Source organism: Macaca mulatta, chromosome 7 (assembly GCF_049350105.2).
Source record: "Macaca mulatta isolate MMU2019108-1 chromosome 7, T2T-MMU8v2.0, whole genome shotgun sequence".
In the NCBI taxonomy this organism is placed as follows: Eukaryota; Metazoa; Chordata; class Mammalia; order Primates; family Cercopithecidae; genus Macaca; species Macaca mulatta.
Genome location: NC_133412.1, coordinates 51,760,808 through 51,783,741, shown reverse-complemented (window position 1 = coordinate 51,783,741; position 22,934 = coordinate 51,760,808). Strand labels below are relative to the sequence as shown.

Sequence of the window (22,934 nt, the reverse complement as noted above, 5' to 3'; positions counted from 1 at the left end):
ATGTGTTTATTTTCCTATAATTCATAAAGCACTTTATAAAGCAGTAAGATCTTAAATTTGTGTACTTTCAAAATACACCAAAAAGGTATCTTCACACACATTTTCTCACCGGTTCCCACAAAGATCCCTTGAAGTCAAAAGGAGCCACATTATCCCATTTGACAGAGGTGTGGCCTGAGGATCAAGGAGGGAGGTAAATGTGCCAAAGAGGGCCACAGACTACTACCAAGTGAGGATTGAAACTCTGCATCCTGACTTCTAACCCAGTAAGTTCCCATTAGCTGACATGAGATATATAGTCCAAAGATGAAGCACAGGTGACGTATTGGGACTGGATCTTCTTGGTCAAAGGGTCAAGCTGAGAATAAAACTCCAGGACTGGAATCTGGGCATCTGGGATGGTAGTTGGGGTCAAGGGTGGTGGCACTGATCAATTCCCATTACCTGGCTGCTCACCCACACCAGTGGTGGACTAATTCCTGTAATGCTTGTGCCATGGGAATCCCTCGGGTACTAACTGAAGTTCCATCTGTGATGGCCAAGACAACACATTCATCACCTGTTACCAAAGTCCTGGGCCTCCCACACCTCCCTTTTTAAGGGTTTTACCACTTGTCACTCAAGGAACACAGAGAGAAGTACAGGATTAGCCAGTGAGGGGCAGTGGCAAAGTTCCTGCAGACTCTGGTCTCTGGTTCCTGACTTTCTCTAGGAAGTAATTCTTGAAATCGGTGTTTCTTTCCCTCCATGTGGCACTCCCATTTGGAGATGATCCCAAGGCAAGCCTACCCTGGGTCTCCCCACTTGTCCTATGGGGGTTCACATGCTTAAGGCTCACAGCACTGAGCAACAAAGGCTCTCAGCTCTGCTAAGTCCTAAAAGACGCCCCACAAAACACAGTTGTGCTGGACAAGTGGCCACAAGCCTATGCCTGGGAGAGCCCCCTCCTATCCAGGCAAAAGGCTTCTCAGTGGTTCCTCTGGGGGTGCTGAGCAGAGTCTGTGATTGGAGCATCAGGCTTTCAAGATTTACATCTTTATTAAAGACTGTGACAGTGGAGGCAGGCAGAACACCCCTCAGTCACATCTGAAAACAGCGCACATGGTGGGGCTGGAAATCAGTGGGCCCAGTCTCCCTTCCTCCTTCCATCTGCATCAATCTATTTCCATCGGTGCTTCAGAACCAGCGCCTGCTTTAACAGTCTGGCATCAGAATCTTATTTTAAATGCATCAAAGTTCACTGTTAGAGCCAGCACTCCAATTGTGGGAACAAGACCCTGTGGAATTCCTCAGTGGGTCTTCAGGGCCCCCATGGGATGGAGCTGCAGTATGGGCACACACATTTCACCTATGTGAAAGCTGAGGTCATCAGCCATGGAGGCTAGAGGTCTTGGAAAGCATCCCAGGAGCAGGGAGCCAATGAGAAGGGATGGGAGGGAGGGAGGAGGAGGAAGGGTCCGTTGTTCTGCTAATCAGAGAGGACAACCCCGACCTGCCTCTGCTCTGCTGTTGACCTCTGATGTGACCACAATGCTGGGGACTAACAGTTTGGAATGGGAGCTAGAATTCAAGGATGAGAAAGCTTCCTGTCCACTGCCTCAGAGGCCTGCTTTCCATTCCCAAAACTGCAGGATGGCACAGAGGGATGGTAGCTCTGAGACCATGGAGGCCAATCAGTCCACTTTACAGATGGGGACATTAGAGCTTAGGAAGGGGCCTGTTCCTAGGCCACACTCACTGCGCAGTCAGAGATAGGGACGGGACTTTCTCTCCTGTCCCACACTGCTTCCCCTTGGAGGAGCTGTCTATGAGAGCAGCGGTTCTCAAACTTGAGCATGCACCAGCATCACCAGGAGAACCTGTTAAAACACAGACTGCTGGGCCCCACCCTGAAGATTCTGATTCCAGAGGCCTGCAGTAGAGTCCACGGGTCTGCCTTTCTAAGAAGCTCCCAGGGGATGCTAATGCCGCAGGTCCTGGACTACATACTGAGTAGTGCTGGGCACTCCTTGGGACGGCTGAGGGTGAGGGCAGTGCAGGAAGAGCCAAGGGCCATGCTGTGAGGGGTCTGGTGGCCTGAGGACCAAAGAGCAAAGCTGTGGCCAAGTAGAGGTGTCTGTGCAGCCAGGAGGAAGGAAGCAAGCTTTGGAAGGTCAGGCTTTGGAAGCAGGAACGTGCATGGAACATCAGTTTCTGTCTTTGTTGATGAGGCCCCTCTGGGATGAAAGAAGGGAACAGAGTTGGCCTCTGGGCAGGTGGAGGGTGGGGGACCCTAACCTCATGAGGGGCAGTTTGGTTTGGAAGGCACTTTGAGTTGCCATGGGCTGCTGGGGCTGTAGCCAGCATCACCTCAGACTGTTCTCTGTGGGAGCTGTCAACAGGTGTCCTGGGGCAGGGGCTGGGGTCAGGACTGAGCTGTAAGGACACCCAAGGTAGTGGCAGGTGGGATGGATGGGGTAAGACCAGGGCCACCTAGAGAGCCCAGAGGTCATGACTTCCTCACTCCAGACCTCCCTGGTTCTGGCTCCTGGAAGGAGGGGGCTAGGAGTCTGGTGCACACCTGGGGTAGTGGGTGCTCAGCTTTGGAACCTTCTCTGTAGGATTTTTAGAGAAGAGAAATTTGGTCCCAGAGAAAGGGAATTGATTCTGAACCAAATGACAACTGAGGGCTGGGTACCAGGACCTGGGAATGCTGTGATGGGTGGGGCCTGGCTCAGGGACCCCATCCCTCTCTGCCCACCAGAGACTCCAAGATGGTCACCCCCTCCTCTCAGCTCTGCTGAGAAGCCCTCTCTGCCAAGCCATGGCCAGCAAGAGGGGTGCAGACTCCTTCAGCCTGTGCCAGCGCCAGACCCTCCAACAGGCCTTCAAAGTAGGTACCCAGAGCCTGCAGGTTGAAAGCAGGCTGGGCAGGGGGCAACGCGGTGGTCCGCAGGCTCAGGTAGCGGCTGTACTTCTTCAGGCCCCCCTTCCGGTCACGGCGGTGTGCGCTCAGCAGCTCCATGAAGCTCACATTGCGGAGGGCCAGGAGGCGGGCCTCAGCCCGGGGCAGCACAGCTGCCTGCACCAGGGGCTGCAAGGAGGCAAAGCACTGCAGGTTACTGAAGGGGTAGACATGCTGGGCCAGCTGGGGGCCCGGGGAGACCTCGATGAGGCGGCACAGGTCACGCATGGCCAGCACGGCAGCCATGGCACTGTGCTCGCTCATGTTTCTTGCTAGGTAGGTCTGGGCCAGGTTCTTGAGTTTGAAGCTGCTGGCCCCGGGCACACGCTCCTGGATGAGGGGCAGAGCAGCGAGGAAGCCCGAGATGGCCTCCTGGAATTCCCAGAGCCTGTTAATGTCCTCCAGGGCCTGGAAGAAGTTCGGGAGGCCAGGCCCCCACAGCTTGTAGCAGGCCAAGATAGGGCGGTGCATGGAGCTCAGAAAGCTGAGGAAGTGCTGCAGCCCCACCTCCAGGGACACGGCTTTGGAGTAGATGCTGAAGAAGGCTTCGGGCTGGATGACCACGCGGAACTTGCTTTCCTGGTTCACTGCAGCCAGCTGGCTAATCTTCTGGGCTGGGCAGGAGAGAAGGGCAGGGTGAGGACCCAGGGGCACAGAGAGCTCTGGAGTGGGAGCAGGGGGTCCTCTAGGGCTGCTGACCCACTATCTAGAGACCTCACCTTGGGGCCTGCTGGCAGTAGCCACACATCAGCCCCCAAATGCAGCTCTGACCCTGGTTCTGATGGGATAGCAGTCAGAAGGGGAGGCTCGGCTGCCCTCCAAACACCTTGTTCACCAGCTGGGGATCCAGCTCTCCCCTTCTTCACTACCAGCCCCAGAGTTGGCCAAACTCCATGGATCCAGGGCCCTCCTGTCTTCTGTCAGCCTCAGCCGCTTACAGTAGAGATCCCAAGCTGTTTGAACTTAGCTCTCCATCCCATGCTCCTTCCTCCAATTCCCTCAAGGACGCCAGCCCAGTTAGAGCCCTGGGACATAGACAGCACTCCACTCAGAGCAAGGCCCAGAGCCTCCCACTGAGGTCTGCAAATAACTTTCCTGTACCATGAAAACACTTGCTGTTTCTGTCTGGCTGGGCTAGCCCCAATGTTGAGTCCATGCCACAGGGTAGGGCCTGGGGCTCTGGCTCAAGGAGGGGCATTTGCAGAGCCAGGGTAAGCACTGGAGGAAGTTGAGGGGCTTCCAGAATAAGGCGTCTGGTCCCTCTGTGACCTTGGATCTGTGGGCAGCCCTGTGCGGCCCCCTGTGGGACTGGCCCTCTACTCAGAAACGTGTAGCACAGCCAGAGGCCTTACTTGGATGACTGGGCTCATGGCAATGAGCTCGCACATTGTGTTTCTGTCTAGGAGTGTGTTCCCCAGGCTCTCCGTCTAAGAGAAGAACTGGTCAGAGGTGCACTTGTGGAGGCATCTGCCTCCCTCACACACTCAGGCACTGGACAAGGCAGACATCTTCATTCAAGCCAGCAAATGACACCCCCGGAGCCCAGGTGAGCCGGAGTGCTCTGCCCAGCCTGGCTGCAGTTGTTGGCCAGAGCTCAGCGCTCTCCCGAGCCTGACAGATGGCTCTGCCTGCACTTCTTTTTGGGACTCAGAGACTCAGTTAGAAAGGGGTGGGGGTAGCCCCAGGAGAACCCACTTTCATTGTCAATCTTGAGGTCAAAGAAAACCAGAGGTCTATCTTCTGCTTGGGAGTCAGCAAGGTTCTCATCCAGGACCCTGAGGCTAGTGGGGCATTCCAGCTGGAGGTCACTGGACTCACTGCTGCTGTCATCCAGCTCTCGGGAGGACTGCAACACAGAAAAACCAAGCGTCAGGGGTTCAGAGCGCCAAGGCAAGCACCTGTGCAGAACACTAGCAAGCTGGTATAGCTGGGGGCATCTGCGTGCACATGAAGGAGGGTGTACCACTGGGAAAGGGGACATGCATGCACAAGAGAAGGTATGTGTGCATGAATGGATGTGAATTAGGTGTGTCACATGTGAGGGTTACGTGTGTGAACCAGGGCATACACCTTCATGAGTAGGGGAGGGAAGGTGGCACACACAGGTTGTGAACGTGCATGTGTGGGAATGAATCCAAGTGCTAAGCCTGTGTGTGCATGCACAGTTAAGTGTGAGCTGTGAACCTGCGTTGACACAAGCATATGGAAGTGTGAGAGAAAATGCCAGTGGGTGTGTGCACGAGTGTGTTGTGCTGCTTATGGAGGCTCAGGGAAGGAGCCATCTGCTATGGCAGGCAGGACCTGAGATGTCTGCTCCTAATTTCATATTTTTGAGCAGACTCAGAAGAAACACCAAAAACTTGGGATGGGAGAATGAAGCCTCATCTTGAACCCCAGATGATTCTTTGGAAGGGGTCAGGAGCCTGCCTTTTCTTGTCCCCGAAGTCAGCCAAGGTGCCAGTGTCCTACACAGAGGCGAAGGGAAGGGCTGCTTGGCCTCCTGAAGGCCACATCTAGGTGGACACCCAGGTCCTTGGCTGTGAGAGAGCAGTGGAGGCCCTTGGCATCTGACCCAGAGGCTTAGAGAAACCTGAGTTTTGGGAGTCCTTCAGGTGAGGTGTTCTCTCCTGCCCCAAGGTCCTGGTGGGAACACTGTTCGAGAAGCCATGGGCTGGGCAGCCAGAGGATGAGGGAAGGGCTCCAGCTCTGAGATTTTCCCAAGGGACTGGGACTACAGAGGGAGGTGGTGCCTCTGATGGTAATACAGAGTTAATTGCTTATCTGCTGAGCTGCCAAGCCCAGATGTTTAGTCTTTGGTGACCAACTTGGAACCTTCCGTGAATGCCACCTGTGGACGTTAGCCAGAGACCAGCAGGGAAGAGACGTGGCCAGTATCACAGGGCCAACTGGGAGCATGGCTGGGACAGAGTCCAGGGCAGGCCTTGGGTTTTTCCTCCTTATGGACTGCCTCTGGCTTCTCAGTGAAGTTGGTGTCACCTGGCGCTAAAGCCTCAGTTAATTCTGGCCTCTGGCTAATGTCCCTGGCCTAGGCGACAATGCATTTCACTTCCAATGCCCAAGTGAAACATCTGTTTCCAACCAAGCTTCAACTGAGAGAAAAAGCATTTCCGCCTACGAGTAACCTAAGATGTGGTGGGTTTTCCTAGGAGTGGCAGGGTTTCACTTGATTTGCATTTCACAGCCCTGCTCCAGGCTCGCCAGCTTTCTGCCAGTCATTGTCAGAAGCACTCACTATGAATCCATCTAGAGCTGGCTTTGCCTCTTCATATCCAGGGATCTAGTCAGAGAGTCTGCCCAGCGCCTCGCATCTCCAGATCCTCATTTAGCCACGGTGTCAAAGGCTGATTTCACACGTCTTGCTCCGGGTGAGCCCACACTGCTGTCTCACCTTCCCGACTTGGTTTCCTCCCTGTAAGGAGCCTTCTACAAGGCGTCTTCCTAGCTTGTAGCTGGGTGGCTGGAGGCTCCACCTTCTCCCGCTTAGGGAAAATCCAGTTGTTTCCTCTCTCCAGGCTTCACTGGGCAGCAGCACTCTCCCACAAGCTGCCAGAGGGGCTGGGCTCCCCTCCTGGGTCCTCCCTGGTTCAGATCCCTGGTGCCAATAGCTGAGGCTGAGTCCATGCTGCCACCTACTGACACCGCACACAGGACTTTCTCTTTTTCATTCTTCTTCCTGCTCCAAACGCAACTGCAAATGCCCCTTTGTGTTCCTGAGTGCCTCCACAAAGCTCGGGGCAATGTCCTCGGCCTTAGAACCAGTCTTCTCTCAGATCTGCTCTTCCAAGAGCAGAGCTCCCTGGAGAGCCACAGTGCTGTCTCTTTAGGCGATCTCTCCCATCGTTACAGCAGGGCCATTTATGGCAGCCACTAGACCCTCATTTCTAGAGCCTTCCATTGTCCTGGGGCCAGGGAAAGTCCTTTGTCCTAAACTTACTGGAGCTGCCTTCTCTAAGAAACCTCTGCTTTCTCCCTTAATAAAAGGACACCCCATTCCACCGAGCTTGTTAATGGAGGACAGGCTGGAACTTTCAGCCCTGACTCACTTCCTCCAAAATTCCTCTTGCCGTTGGGAACTTCCATAAAGTATGGCCACCCATGGAGCTGGTCTCACTGGAACTCCAGCCAGCTGTGAACTCAGAATTCTCCCCTGCCCCACCTTAAACTCCAGCATCACGGCTGGGGAGTGCTGACGCATTTAAATAAGACTTTCTGAAAGACTCAGGTTTGCCAGCAGGGCCATCAGACATAGTGGCCTGGTGCAGGACACACTCCCCTCCCTGCTCACTAGGGGAGACTCTCCCATTCTGCCCCCAGGCCCCACACCTTGGCCTTATTTCACAAATTAGGATAACTGGGTGTCGGGGGAGCATAGAGAGGGACAGTCACTAGAAAAGGCTTAGATTTGCTTGGAAGAGAAAAGGAAGGGAGACAGAAGAAAGAGGATGGGAAGCAGAGTCTTGAGCCTGCATGTGAGGACTGGGAAGGAAGGGGGAAACCTTAGCTATGTAGTGAAAGATGCCAGGCGCCAAAGAAAAGGGGAAGAGGGACTGAAGAAGTGCTGCTGGGGTTATGAGCTGGATTCCCTTTAATATTCTTTCAAAAGATGCAAGTAGATACTGGGATTTATTTATTTATCATACTTGGTTCATGGATATTGTTTCTTTGAATGCAAAACTGTGTTCAGGCTGAACCTCGTGAGAACTGGGATTTTTTCAGGATATACATGCAACTTGGATACACATGCAGTCTGGCCCATGAGCTACACCCATCTCACTCCCCTTCCTCATAGATCTCCCGACCTGAGCAGGTCAACTGCATTCCAACTCAACACAGCAGGTCTAACAGTTGTCCTAAGCATGCTCAGAGGAAATGGCTGGATTGGCACTTTAATCACCTTCCAAAAGTCTAGGAGGTGCATCAGGGAAGATCCAGCCTCTCCCCTCCTCTGCTGTATCACAGCCCGGTATGAAAATGTCACCTGCATTCAAGACTGCTACATCTATAAACAAACGATCAGCGTTCCTCTACCAGACATGCAATGAATCCCATTCAGTGGTTCTTGACTTTGGCGAGGCATTCGTAGCTTTAAGAAAAAACTATTGGGGCCTAGGCTGCAGCCAAGACTGATTCAATTAGAATCTCGGGGCGTGAGACCTAGGAATCTGTAGTTGGGAAAACTCCCCAGTGTACAGCCAGCTTGAGAACAACCGTCCTTCTCACTGATTCATTCCAGGTTTGCTCATCAACCAAACACACACAAGCCAAACTCTGAGAGTCAGCTTCCAGCCTCTGGAAGATACAGAGCATCTGACATTCATGCTTATCAAGAGCCCTCAAGCTCCTGAAGAACTTTCTGAGCACTTAAGCATCAGCTACAGCTGGGATCAGTTTGGCAAGACACATGCACTGCTGTCTTTCTGCAGACACAAAACCCCAGGTCTTGCAAAGCCTCAAAGACCCCAGGAATACTGCACATGTTATCAGTGAACTGGACCATAAACTTGGCCAGCCTGTGGCCTCTGCTGCCCTTCTGCCTAGCTCCAGCCTCTTGGCCAGCACCTCCGTTTCATTTTCTCAGATGCACACTCACCAGTGCCACGGCCCCTCCCTGGATCAGCCATTCCCCACAGGCCTCCCTTCCTTCGCCATCACCACTGCCACTTCTGCCACAGGCTGCCCCCTCCCGTTGACCCCCTCCTGTTGCTGCTGCCACCAAGGCACTGGAACCAGTAATCTGTCACAAGAGTGAGTGAGAACACCTATCTTTTCTGGCCACTTTGGATCCTAAAGCAGAGGCCCCAGGGCAGGCGCATTGCTGTCCCACTCTGGCAGTTTTTAAGCAAAGTCCTCACCCCAGGTACTCCACAACCAGGCCTGGGGGACTCACCGCTCCACCCCATGACTATGCCCTGCTGCCTCTCGCTCCTCCTTGCACCAGCAGTCTCTCACTGAATCCCTAGGATACAGCTGAAGCTCAAGGGAGGGGTCCCTAAATGCCCTGATACACTTGGAAAGTGTCATATCGTAGCAGACCAGTATTCTGCAACTTTCCTCACTGTAAGGCTGGATACAAGCGGCACAGCTGGGGAAGATGGGTTAGGAGGGAGCCGGGGTCACCTTGGGAATATCACCCTACCCCCTCCCTCTAAGCTGGGGAGTAGGAATTTGCAGTGGGGGTGCTGGGGGTACTCTAGGGGCACCAGGGGTCTGGAAAGGGCATAGAAGTTGAGTGACAAATGCATGGGGGGACCTCATTTGTTGGGGTTTTAAAATATATATTTTCTAAAGTTTGGGACTCCTGTAACAATTTTTAAAACCTGTGTCTTAAAGCTACATACACAAAAGCAGCGGTCCTCTGGCTCTCTCCCCACATCTCCAGGCCTCCAGGTGACATTTCACATCACCTGAAATGTGCTCTTACCCCCTCCCTTAATTCACTGGATAGCCCCTAATGACTCCTTGCTGATAGCTGAGCATTAGATACTCTCCGCCCCTAATATTGCTGGGGTCCCTCTACTTGACTGTCCATGATGTCTGGGGAGACTGTTGGCATTCCAATCCCGTTCTCCACCTTTCCTTCCCAGGCTTCTGCCTCTACCCAGGGTCAGTGGTAGCTTTAATTTTACCAAGATTATGAGATGGAAATAAGTGCCCAGATTTCAGAGGAATTTAGACCCTAGAAAGACAAGACACAATAACTGGTTGGATGTAAGGAATAATCAAAAGGGGGGTGCCCTGGGTGGCTGGGGTCTCGGCTTGCGCAACGGGGCAGAGAGTGGGGTGAGCTACTGAGAGGGGAGGAGGAGGTGCTGAGTTTGAGGTGCCAATGGGCATCCATGTGGAGCTGTTAGAAGGTCATTGGCCACGCTGGTCTGGCAGGCAGGTGCGAGCATTGGGTATCAGCTACCCCTGGGCGGTAATTGAAGTCAGGGGCATGGCAGAGAGCACCTGGGAGAATACACAGACCGAAAAGAGGAAAGGGCCCAGCAGCAAAGCTGGAGGAGCACCACACCCAAGACGAAACAGAGCCTGCAGAGGAGAGGGAGGAGTGCCCAGAGCTGCACCAGAGCAGGCAATCTTTCCAGGAAAGACTGGGCCCGGCGCCAGTCAAGAATAATAAGGACTAAACACAACACTGCACCTAGAGGCATGGAGGCCACTCTGGTACTGGCGGGGAAGCGCAGGAGGTGGAGTGAAGAAGGGGCAAGGAGGGGGTTGAAGTTTAAACAAGGAAAGCAGAGGAAGGGGAGCCGACAGTTGAAGAGGGAAGTGGATGGAGTTTTCTGAGATGAGAAAGAGCTCATTCAGGGTGTTTCTGGATGCATTAGAGATGCAAGACAGATGAGGAGGAGGAATGAGGCTTCCAGGGGGTCAAGGGCTGGGGCCAGGACACAGGGTGAGTCTTGGAGGCAGGCAGACATCCCTTCCACCCTAACGAGGGCAGGGAAGGGATGTGATGGGGATCTGTAAATAGGGAGCAAGATGTTAACTGTCCCTATGCCATTGGAGAGCTCCTGTCTTCTCCCTGGAGCAGAAGGTGCTACCACCAGCTGAGGGTGAGGCTGGGACACGGGTCCAGTGAGGAAAGGCAGGCGGGGGCTATCCTGCAGAGCAAAAGGATATGCTGGGCAGAGAACTAAGGAGCCCTTAGTAGTTACAGACAACCACTCATAGTTTTCCCAGGCCTTTCTCCCGCAGATCTCGGCCTCCAGGTGGCAGCACAGAGGCGACAAGCACCTGAGTCCTTCCAGGATTTTCTGCTGGGCAGGCAGCTGTGATCCTGATGAAAGATGGGATGAAATGGCGAGTGTGCGGGGCTGGAGGGAGGCAAAGGTAGGACCTAGAGCTCAAGGAACAGGAGGCTGCGGTCAGAGTCCGAGGGGGCCAGCTGAGGGACTGACAGTGCTCAGTGATGGCGAGGTGCAGGGCGCAGCCATGGGGCAGGCAGTTGTTGGGGGGAATGGGGTGATGACCCCTGAGAGGTCAAGGAGTGGCTTGGCGGGCAGGTCGGGGGATGTAGAATTCACTCAGGAGGAAGGCAGGAGCTGAGCAGGGAGAAGAAATCTGGGAGGCGAATGCTCACGTCTGCCCTCAGTGAGGGTAGGCAGGTGAGTGTCTGAGATGAGCTGGGGAGCATAGGGCCCACCCTGAGAGGGACAGAGGATCCTCAGAGGCACAGAGGATCTTACCAGACAGCCAGGAGGGGGATGCAACAGTCCAGGAAGCACGGGGCCTTGACCCTACCTCCCACCTCTGATGCCCATAAGTGTGGGCAGAAGAGGGGGCATGGTATCCCCACAGGAGAACCAACTTCCACCGTAGGGAAGAGAGAACCAGCCTGCAGCGAGGAGCTGGATCCATCAGAGGACATGATGGTCATGGAATAAGGGTTCGCAAGGGTGATGGTTCAACAAGTGTTTATTGAGCAGCCACGTCTGCCAGGTCTTGGGATAGCCAGTCCCTGTGCTCGTGGGCTTAGATCCTGGCAGAGGCCCCGTGGAAAAGCTTGGGGTGGGGATCAGGGCATGGAAGGCTGTGCTATTTGCCAGGGACTCAGAACACAGGAGGGTGCAGGGGTGACAAAAGTTTCTTTCTTGGGCAGAGTCCTGGAATGGTGGCTTGAGTCTCAGCCATGCCTTAGCCTTCCCCTCTCAGCCAGAGAAGACCCATGTCTCCCTGCCCAGAGGTCCATGCATAGCCAGTCATTCACTGAGTCATTCCTTTACCAAGAATTAACGAATGCGTACTCTGTGCAGGGCCTGAAAGAGCATGGGCTAGAGGAGGCAGCTCAGGGGCCGGGCAGGGGTGTTGGCTGCAAGGTTGTAAGAGAAGGGTAGCACTCTCAGAGGCCTGCTTGACGGGCGCCTGGGACTGGGCTGATGGGGGGCCTTTCTGGGGGACAGGGTGGTGGGAATGTAACTGGAGAGGCTTCCAGAGGCACTTGGACTTGAGAAGCCTCCATGGCGCCTCTGACAGAATCCCCAGGGGAAACACCCGTTCCAAGAGTCTGGGCTCTGCCTCCCCCTGCCCCCACCATGGAAGAGTTATCAAGCTGGGAATTCACGGAGGAGAGGGGAAGGGAAAAAAAGTGGTTGAGCCACTGGGATAAATAGGAGGAGCCCCGGAGGGAGCGGCTGCGGGATCGCACAGTCCCTCGTATCCGGCAGGGTGGGCAGATGCCCCTTTGCAGCTGGGCAGGATGTTCCTGGGCATTGGCAAGATGGTTGAGGGGCCCTGTGGTGGCAGGAGTGCTGGCTTGGACCACATGGGGAGACCAAGCCCGAGTAGGGACCCGATGCAATCGAGGGTGCAAGCGGAGGGCGTGGCGAAGGCGGATGGCTCTCTGTGCTCTGTACAACAGGTAGCGGATCCCACGGTGGACGGCAGGGTGCTCCTGGTGATCAGGAGGCTGGCTGTGAGGCTCAGCATCGGGGACGGCAGCCTGCTCAGTGGGCTGGTGGGGAGGCCAAGCTGGGGGGTGGTGTGTGCCACGGAGCAGGCTGGAGGCTCCTTGTGCTCTCAGCAGAGACTGGGCTGGCGAGGACTGTGGCTCGGCGGTCTCCATGGGCTCTGTGCACTTTCCAATACAGAACCTCAGACTGAGGGCTGGAAGAGACCTCAGGGGCCACCCAGTCCAACCTTTCACTCTATTCAGATCCCATTTTCCCCTGGACAGGTGATGGCCCAGCCTCTAGTAATAAACCTCTAGGGACAGAAGGGTCGCTACCCATGAGGCCACCTGTTTCATTGTGGAATGGATTTACAGTTCTTTCTTACATGGATAGAGTCAAACCTCACTTGTTTGGCCCCTGAACAGCTGCCCTGTGGCCTCACACCCTTTCACTGGCCCCCACTGGCTGCAATAAACCAAGGAATGGATTCTTGTCCAGCCCTCCTCACTGAGGACTTAAGAGGACAGTAAATGCATAAGGAAGTTCCAGACAAAGGCCTTGGACATTCCAGAAAAGAGACAGGGCTCTGGACACATGCTATCAGCATTTCAGAAGAGTACATATGGCTACTGAAGGCTCCTGCCCTGGTGTAGTGGGAGGGCTGGGGTGGTCCAGGCATGCAGCTAGCATTTGGAGACTGTCCTCAGCACAGCTTGGGACTCAAGGCCTCACTGGAAAATTCCCCAGGTGCAAGGCAAGTCTGAGAGTTACCTGCTGTGGCTGTGTCCCCTGGGACCTGAAATGGGGGGAGGCAAGAGTCCTGGGCTGAACTTCTGGGCTACTCACCGAGTTTTCGGCATCTGAGTCTTCCGAGCTGCTGATCACCACAATGCGCTCCTCTGAAACGGGCAAGCAGAGATGCATTATTAACTGTCCAGGACACACGCTGGGAGGGTGTGGGTGTGCACCTACTGGAATCCTTGCAGGCCAGTGGACTGGGGGCAACGGATGCCCTGCAGGGGGATGGGAATAGCCACTGTGTGTGCCAATGTGACTGCTTTACACTTGGATTTGTGTAATTCACAAATGGGTTTCCATAATTTCTTGCTGTGCCTTATCTATGAATATTCAATTAAGTTATTTGCCCAGAATTCAGAATTTGCCCCCTGTACAGCAAGCCTGACAACCACTACCTGGTCTGGAACCTTCTGCAATCCTAAAGAAGCACACTGTTTGTCCCCATTCGCAGCTCCATGAGCTGGGGTGTCTAGAGTTAAAATATGCTTCATTTAGTTAATCAAAACTCATCGATTACCAATGGCATTTGTGGGTAAGGAATATCAGTCAGTGCTCAGTGTGTGACCAGGGCTGGGGCTTGGTCAGAATGAAGAACAAAGCTGTACTCTGGGTTAAGCAGATCCAAGAAGAACTCTCTTGTTCCAGATTTCTCTGGGTTGACCTCAACTCCTGCCCAACTGACTACCTGCCTGGCAGTGTTCGTAGAAGATAACTCTGACAAATGAGATACCTAGGTAGGTGGCCTTTGTAGAAACACTTGGGGAAATGATGGGTGTAGACTGAGAGAGCAGAGTTAAGGTCACGGGGAGTCCAGTTTCCTGTGAGGGTATGCCCAAGTCCTCTCTGGGAGTATGCTAGGCATCAGCCAAAACTTCTTGTGGAGACCTGCCCTGTGCAAAGGCACAGTACTGGGCACTGTAAGATTAATGTTTGGGAGAAAGGACTCATAGAACTGTGCATTTTAGCCTGTCAGGCTCCCCACACCTTAATCATGGCAAAACACATGGTAAACCGTATCCACTCTCACCCCCAGGCACACTGTGAACTTTCCCTATCTTATTCAGTGGGAATAAGGGACTCCTGTTGGCTTTGTGCTTTGTGGATAGGGCCAAAAATACAGAAGAGGGGCCCCACCCAGACCCTGGCAGGCAGCAACTGCCCTACCCACCTCCCTACCTGCCTCCCCGGTGCCACTGGCCACGTGGTTGCTGTTGGGCGGGAAGACCTCACTTCCTATGACGGGGCTCCTGGGGTTAGGCGGCCCATCCAGGTGGGGTGGTGAGACTGCCTTGGAGGTGCTGGGCCTGGGCTGCTCCGGGGAGCTCCGAGCCAACCTTGCCTCCTTCCCCTCCTCAGACTCCATCTTGATGACCTTTCTGGGGCACTGGGTCTGGCTGTTCTTCCTCTTCTGGGCTGTGGTTGTATTGGAGACATCCTGCACAGAGGGAGTCACAGAGCCAGGTCAGATGCCTCCAGGGGTGGGTGGGCAGAGCCTGCCCTGAGTGCCAGGGGCTTGTGACCACCCTTTTGCTCCTACTGTCCCCTCTCCTCTGCTCTCAACCATGCAGATCACGTCTCTCTTCAGACAGGAAGTCTTCCCAAACTGGTACTGTCTGCTGTCCACCAGTCTCTGCTGGCCTCTGACAGCCCTGGGTGTCTCAGCACCCCTGCTGGGCTGGGAGTGGGCCATGCTTTTGGGGAGCTCCCTGACCATGCAGCCAAGAACAGGGGAGAGCACAGAGAAGGCGCTGAGCAAAATCTTTCCCACGAAGAGCTGATCTGATAAAGGCCTGGATTCCCACCCCAGTGCCAGCTCACTTTCCTGGTGGAATCGAGGCCTTCAGAAGGGGAGGCCGGGGCTGGGGAGAACCTTACCTCTCCGTAGGAGGGGCCTTTGATGGAGAAGGCGTACACTGGCACAGGGTGTGCCCCGGGCACTGACTGTACCACAGCCATAGGCTGGGCTTCAGCCAGTCCCAAGGCCTGAGCCTGGGCCTTCACTCTCTCTGCCTCCTCGGGCTGCAAAGTTGGGAAAATCAAGTCAGAAATGACTAGGCAGTAGCCCCAGGACCAGGTACCCCAGACCTGTGGTTGGCCCAATGCCTGGGGCCTCACCAAGTCACAGGTCCAGGTTCCCTGACTCACAGCTCCGAGCTCACTGGGGACAAGAAGTCCTCCAAACTCTCACATCACTTCCTTTTTTAAAAAAATTTTTTTTGTAGAGACAAGCTCTCACTATGTTGCCCAGGCTGGTCTTGAACTCCTGGGCTTGAGCAATTCTCCTGTTTCGGCCTCCCAGAGTGCTGGGATTACAGGCATGAGCCACCGCGCCTGTCATCACCTCCTTCTGACTCTGAGTTACTGGTGCCTAGGGACCACTTTGGTTCTTGTGTGTCCTAAGAGGGCTGGAAGATACCCCAGGAATCACAGTGCCCGACGCAGGACATGCTCAATAATTAGCCCAACTTATACACACACCTCCAGGGACAAAGTGCTCACTACTGGCGAAAGCAGCTCCTGTAACAATGAGAAAATCTTCCCATTGAGCTGAAACTGGCCTCCCTGGGACCTTGCCTCTGCCCTCTCAGCCTTAACTCTACCTGGGTCAGCTACTACACTAGTTGGGTGAATTGCTTAAAACTCCTCAGGCCTCAGTCCCCCTCTATAAAATGGGAGTAACAACATCTACCTTATATGGTAATGTGGATGAAATGTGTTAATACAAGTAAAATATAAAATACCTGGCACTTAGAAAATGTCATTGATGATATTGTTCTTATTACTACTCTGTGCCAGGCACAGTGCTAAGTACTTCATGTATCTATCTCAAAATTAAATAGAGGCAGTTTCTTAAAAGACTAAATGTAGAATTACCATAGGACCTAGCAATTCTACCCCAGGTGTGCACCCAAAAGAAGGGAAAACAGATGGTTAAACAAAAGTTTGCACGTGAATGTTCAGAGCAGCACTATTCACAATAGCCAAAAGGTAAAACAAACTAAATGTGCATCAACTGATGAGTGAATAAACAAAAATGTGGTACAGCCACATGATGGAATATTATTAAGTCATAAAAAGGAATGGAGGACTGAGATGTACAACATGGATGAGCCCTGAACGTATTACATTAAATGAAAGAAGCCAGCTGGACGTGGTGGTGCGCATCTGTAGTCCCAGCTACTTGGGAGGCTGAGGCACAAGAATCGCTTGAGACCAGAGGCAGACATTGCAGTGAGCCAAGATTGTGTCACTGCACTCCAGCCTGGGGCACAGAGTGAGACTCCGTCTCAAACAATAATAATAATAATAATAATTAATTAAAAAAAAAAGAAGCCAGACACAAAACACACATTGTATAATCCTATTTACATGCAATGCTCAGAATGGTTAAATCCATAGACATGGAAAGCAGATTGGTGGTTGCCAGGAAATGGGGGAGGGGGAAATGGGACTGTTTCATGGGTAAGGGATTTCCTTTTGGGAGGATAAAAATATTCTGGGGCTAGATAGGTGGCAATGGCTGTGCAAGACTATGAAAGTACAGCAGGCTGAGGTGTGACAATCGCCTCAGCCTCCCACCTAGGCAACATAGCGAGACCTCATCTCTGAAAATTAAAAAGAAAAAAATTTAACCATTTGAGCTGGAGCTGCAAAGAAAAAAAAAATTTTTTAAATATTATGAATGTTAATAAATACCACTAAATTGCACACTTCAAGAGTTAAAATGGTGAATTTTATATGAATTTTATCACCATAAAGATTATAGTTTAAAAAAAAGTAGGTGCCATACTATGATTATTGCCAATCTTCAGAGAAGGAAACGGAGGCAGAGAGAGGTGAAGTGATTTCCAAAGGTCACATACCTCGGGACCTCTGGCCTGGCTTGAATCCAGTGTTTTTTGTTTGTTTGTTTTGAGACAGTCTTGCTCTGTTCCCAGGATGGAGTGCAGTGGCGCGATCTTGGCTCACTGCAACCTCCGCTTTCTGGGTTCAAACAATTCTCCTGCCTCAGCCTCCCAAGTAGCTAGGATTACAGGCACACACCCCCACACCCAGCTAATTTTTGTATTTTTAGTAGAGACGGGATTTCACCGTGTTGGCCAGGCTGGTCTCAAACTCCTGACCTCAGGTGATCCGCCCACCTCAGCCTCCCAAAGTGCTGGGATTACAGGCATGAGCCACCACACCTGGCCAAATCCAGTGTCTTGAAATGGAGGCCTCTTCCTGCCCAGCGTGCTCTTCATTTTCTTTACTTGCTGAGTCTTTTACATCCTTCCCCACCATCTTTCTCTCTTATGTGAACTTTAAACGTCCACTGGACCAATTGTTGACAATGAGTGGCAGGGATATGCCTTCCTTATGGGGACAAGCTCTGTCCCTCCCATGTGGGCCTTCTGAGAACCACCCAGGCAAGCTGGGGCTGGGCGAAGAGGCTCCCCACAGAGGCTGCTGGGTGTGTGAGTTAAGGCAGGGATGGCCCCAGCACAGTGCTGGCTCCTGGGTGTGCCAGGTACCAGAACCCCACCGTGGGTCCTTCTCTTGGGCTCCACACCATTGGCCATGATAGATTGACCTCCTTCCCTCCTCCCTTCCTTCCTTCCTTTTTCTCCACATCTTTAAAAAGAAGGAGGATGATCTCTGCAGATTAGAGAGTGTGAGTCTGTCTGGGGAAGGAGAGAGAACAGATGATCTCCCAGGATCTGTCTCTGCCAGGCCTCTAGGAGAGTCTAGTCACTCTTAAGGCCAGTGGTTTTCAAACTGCAGCTTGTGACCCATTAGTGGATCCAACCATGAAAGCAATTTAGTGGGTCATGACCAACATTATTATATCAAAAATAATAGTATAGAATAGAAATATTATCAGAGTATATCCCATGTAACAATCATAATTTATTTTGTAAAACTTTTTTTTTTTTTTTTTTTTTTTTTTTTTGAGGCAGAGTCTCGTTCTTGTTGCCCAGGCTGGAGTGTAGTGGCGTAATCTTGGCTCACTGCAACCTCCGCCTCCCAGGTTCAAATGATTCTCCTGCCTCAGCCTCCTGAGTAGCTGGGATTACAGGTGCCCACCACCAAGCCCGGTTAAGGTTTATATTTTTAGAAGAGACTAGGTTTCATCATGTTGGCCAGGCTGGTCTTGAACTCCTGACCTCAGGTGATCCACTTGCCTCTGCCTCCCAAAGTGCTGGGATTACAGGCGTGAGCCACTGCGCCCAGCCTATTTTATAAAACTTCTCCTTTAGCTACAGTATGTGTGTGCATATGTATACACTATAAGTTAAGATGTAAAATATATACATTTTTAATAGAGGATAGTGGTCAAAAAAGAGTTTAACCCACCTCATACACATTAGAATGACTATTATTTAAGAAAAAAAGAGAGAGAGACAATATAACAAATGTTGGTGAAGCTGTATTCTCTCCAGTCAAAACTTTTATACAGTGCTGGTGGAAATGTCAAATTGTGCAATAAAAAATGGAAAATAGCATGGTGATTCCTCAAAAAAAATTAAAAATAGAATTACCATATAATCCAGTGATTCCACTTCTCAGTAAACATGCAAAATAATTGAAAGCAAGGTCTCAAGGATATATTTGTACACCGTGTTCACAGTAGCATATTCACAATAGCCAAAAAATGGAAAAAGCCAAGTGTCCATCAACGGACGAATGGATCAACAAAATGTGGCATATACACATTATGGGATATTATTATTCAGCTTTAACAAGAAAGGAAATTCTGACACATGCTACATGGATGAACCTTGAGAACATTGTGCTAAGTGAAACTGGCCAGTCACAAAAGGACAAATACTGTGTGATTCCACTTATAGGAGGTACCTAGAGTAGTGAAAATCACAGAGACAGAAAGTAGACAAGGGTCACCAGGGCTGAGGGGAGGCAGCTTGGGGAGTGACTGTTTTATGGGGACAGAGTTCCAGCTTGGGAAGATGAAAATCGTTCTGGAACGGGTGGTGGCGATGGCTGCACAGCAGTGTGAATGTACTCAATGCTACAGAACTGTACACTCAGTATACACTGAACTGAACATTTTGAAATGGTTAAGATGAAATATTTTATGTTATGTGTATTTTACCAAAATTAAACTTTTTTTTTTTTTTTTCTTCAAAAAGGAGTTTAAAAGGTCCTGCTCTATCATTCTGTGTCTGGCTCTGCAAACTGCTGGTATGTAAAAGACCCTCTTTCCAGACAGGTCACGAACTCCCCAAAGGCCGGGCTGGCCTCCTCTCTGCCTCTGTCCCAACCTCCCTGACACACCCTCCATCCACGTTAATAAAACAGGGAACACACCAGAGGGCTCAGTAGAGAAAAACACATCATAATGACGGATTTATAATTTTTATAGCTTTAAATAATAAATTTATTTTTTTCCATTAAAGTATTATAACATGATTACAAAAAGCCTATGAGAAACAGAGGAGGGAAAATATCCGAGCTGCTGCCGCCCCACCCAAACAATCCTAGTGAAGCCTGTTGAGTTTTCTCTTCATCTCTTCCAGGCATATAGTTGCAATGAAAGTAAACAAACCAGCAGTTTCAAGAGGGAGGAGCGCTGGAGCTAGATGCCCAACTCCCGCCTTCTAAGGCAGAAACATGGACCCAAGAGCTGCTTCTCTCCTGGCACAGCTGATGGAGCACTTTCCCTTAGGACAGCCGTCTGTGCCTGCCTCACCTGTCCTTGCACTCACACTGTGTTCCCCACTTTCTTCCCTCAGCTCCACTGCCATCCCCAGGCAAGGACTGAAGCCAGAGGCTCCGCAAAAAGAGCAACCCTCTAATAGTCCAAGTTCAAACTGCTTCCTAGCTGATACTGACAGGCCACGTCTATTCTGATTTTATCAAGACAAAGACCCAAAATACCTAGACCTTCACACAAGACAGTGCAGGCTCTCTTACTGTTCATTCACCAATGACTAGCACCTGGAAGACAGCTGAGTCTGTGGACCAAGTGCACTTCCCCATTATTATTTTGATTTTATTTGTTTGTTTGTTTTTTGAGACAGGGTCTCACTCTGTCACTCAGGCTACAATGCAGTGGTGTGATCACAGCTCACTGCAACCTCAAACTCCCTGGGCTCAGGTGATCCTCTCACCTCAGTCTCCTGAGTACCTGGGATTATAGGCACATGCCACCACAACTGGCTGATTTTTTTTTTTTTTTTTTTTTTTTTTTTTTTTTTTTTTTTTTTTTTTGAGACGGAGTCTCGCTCTGTCGCCCAGGCTGGAGTGCAGTGGCCGGATCTCGGCTCACAGCAAGCTCCGCCTCGCGGGTTCACGCCATTCTCCCGCCTCAGCCTCCCGAGTAACTGAGACTACAGGCGCCCGCCACCTCGCCCGGCTAGTTGTTTGTATTTTTTAGTAGAGACGGGGTTTCACCATGTTAGCCAGGATGGTCTCGATCTCCTGACCTCGTGATCCACCCTTCTCGGCCTCCCAAAGTGCTGGGATTAACTGGCTGATTTTTACACTTTTTGTAGAAACAGGATCTCACCACGTTGCCGAGGCTGGTCTCAAATTCCTGGGCTCAAGCAATCTGCCCGCCTTAGTGTCCCAAGGTTCTGGGTTTACAGGTGTGAGCCACCATACCCAGCCTTATTATTTTATATTATTTATTTGCGAACATCATCCATTGTAGCATTGTTTGTAATAGCAAAACAACCTAAATATGCAGCAACAAGGAGCTGGCTAAATAAAGCCTGCCATATCCATTTAATGGTCCATTATGCAGGTATCAGAAAGCTCTCTACCTATTGATAGGATAAGAATTCTGGTATGATGCCGTGTGTATATGGTATTATGCTACCTTTGTGAAGCACAGAATGCAAAAGGCAAATATCTGTAATAATATTTGCTTGTAATTACATAAATAAATTGTGGAAGGATATATAAGAAATTTAAAAAGAGGCGGGGTACGGTGGCTCATGCCTGTAATTCCAGCACTTTTGGGAGGCTGAGGTGGGTGGATCACTTGAGGCCAGAAATTTGAGACTATCCTGGCTAACATAGCAAAACTCTATCTCTCCTAAAAATGCAAAAAATTAGCTGGGTGTAGTAGCGCACACCTATAATCCCAGCTACTCAGGAGGCTGAGGCATGAGAATGGTTTGTACCCAGGAGGCAGAGGTTGCAGTGAGCTGAGATTGTGTCACTGCACTCCAGCCTGGGTGACAGAGCAAGACTGTCTCAAAATAAATTTTTAAAAGATAGTTATATGGGCATAAGAACTGGGGGCTGAAGTGGGAGTAAGACACTATTAATCACTTTCTATGTTTTTATTTCTGACTATGTGATTGTATTATGTGTGTGTATATATATATATATATATATATTTTTTTTTTTTTTAAAGTCCTCTTTTTACTTTGAGGTTGTGTATATAGGAATGCAGTACCCAAGGCAGTTAAGAGTCAGCTTTTAGGCTGGGCGCAGTGGCTCACGCCTGTTATCCCAGCACTTTGGGAGACCGAGGCAGGCAGATCATGAGGTCAGGAGTTCAAGACCAGCCTGGCCAATATGATGAAATTCCATCTCTACTAAAAAATACAAAAATTAGCCAGGCATAGTGGTGCGTGCCTGTAGTCCCAGCTACTAGGGAGGCTGAGGCAGGAGAATGGCTTGAACCCTGGAAGCAGAGGTTGTAGTGAGCTGAGATTGTGCCACTACACACCAGCCTGAACAACAGAGCGAGACTTCATCTAAAAAACAATCAATCAAACAAACAAAAACAGAGTCAGCTTTTAATCTTGCCCCTAACTTGCTGTGTGTAGCCTTAGGTAAGTCACATCCTCTTTCTGGGCCTTACCTTCGTCCTCTGTTTAAAAAAAAAGGGGGTTAGACTCCATGCTCTTGCCTGGCTCTAAAACTCTGAGACTCTTAAGTCCTGTCTCTTCCAGGAAGCCTCTCCTGATTGCCTCAACCTACAGCACTCTCTCTCTTCTATGGGTCATGCCATGGCAAAAGCTAGGCCCCTACCCACCACCAGAAGACCTGCTGTCCATGAAGGACTGGCCAGTCCTGGGGCCAGACCCTTGATAGGCTAGGTGCACACAAATCTGAGTGACCAGGCTGGGGAAGAGACCAGACGCCAGGTCCAGGAAGAAACCGAGGATGCTTATTCTGGTGGAGAGGAGCCATACTTGTGAGTGCCAAAGGGGGCAAGTCAAAGGGACACCACTGCATTTCCACCCAGAGAAGCACTTTCTAAGTCAGAGCAGTCCAGAGTTGGGAGCAGCTGCCTCTAGAATGAGTAAGCTTCCTGTCCCTGGAGATGTGTACATGAAAGCTGGACAGCCACGGCTCAGGGATGCTGCAGAGGGAACGCCAGCATTAGATGGGACATGGATACCTTCCAACCCTGAGACACTCTGGTTTCTTACATGTATGGTGGCCCTGGAATCACACCAGCAGAACCTGGGCAACTGGGATCGAGATCTGACTCCTGGCTTCATTTCCCATTCCTTTCCAAGAACCACCTGTGGGGAACAGCGGGGAAGGCCCACCTGTGCTGACTCCAAGAGAAGGCTCACACACTGGGGACAGGGTGCAGGAGGGGAGAGGACATCTGCCACATCCCTTAGGGCTGCTGACCCTATATCTAACCATACATCTGACAACCATAGTTTCTCATGGCTGGAAGGCACCCATATGCCATCTAATGCTGGAATTCCCTCTGCAGCAGCCCTGATCTGTAGCCGTCCGTCTACCCCACATCTAACCCCCACTGAACCTGGCTCACGGACCATCAAGAGCAACTTCGGCATTTA

At 51.3% G+C, this 22,934-nt stretch overlaps 1 protein-coding gene and 1 long non-coding RNA gene across 30 annotated transcripts in view; one reads left to right on the top strand and one right to left on the bottom strand.

Moving 5' to 3' along the window:
* Nucleotides 1–1,019: 1,019 nt before the first annotated feature.
* PML (PML nuclear body scaffold) overlaps nt 1,020–22,934 on the bottom strand; it is a 54,203-nt gene continuing 32,288 nt past the window's right edge. The window contains exons 5-9 of one of the 29 annotated variants that reach the window (XR_003730901.2): nt 15,031–15,174; nt 14,324–14,590; nt 13,204–13,256; nt 4,640–4,790; nt 1,020–3,558 (exon numbers count right to left, since the gene is read on the bottom strand). Coding sequence is in view for 21 of the 29 variants with exons in the window: in NM_001042434.1 (NP_001035899.1) it covers nt 2,771–3,558; nt 4,640–4,790; nt 13,204–13,256; nt 14,332–14,590; nt 15,031–15,174 (1,395 nt within the window). In the remaining 8 variants the exon portion in view is untranslated. 29 annotated transcript variants of the gene reach the window in all.
* LOC144329981 (uncharacterized) lies at nt 9,248–11,991 on the top strand. Its single transcript, XR_013395756.1, has 2 exons — nt 9,248–9,315; nt 11,753–11,991. It is a non-coding gene; the product is annotated as an uncharacterized LOC144329981 (long non-coding RNA).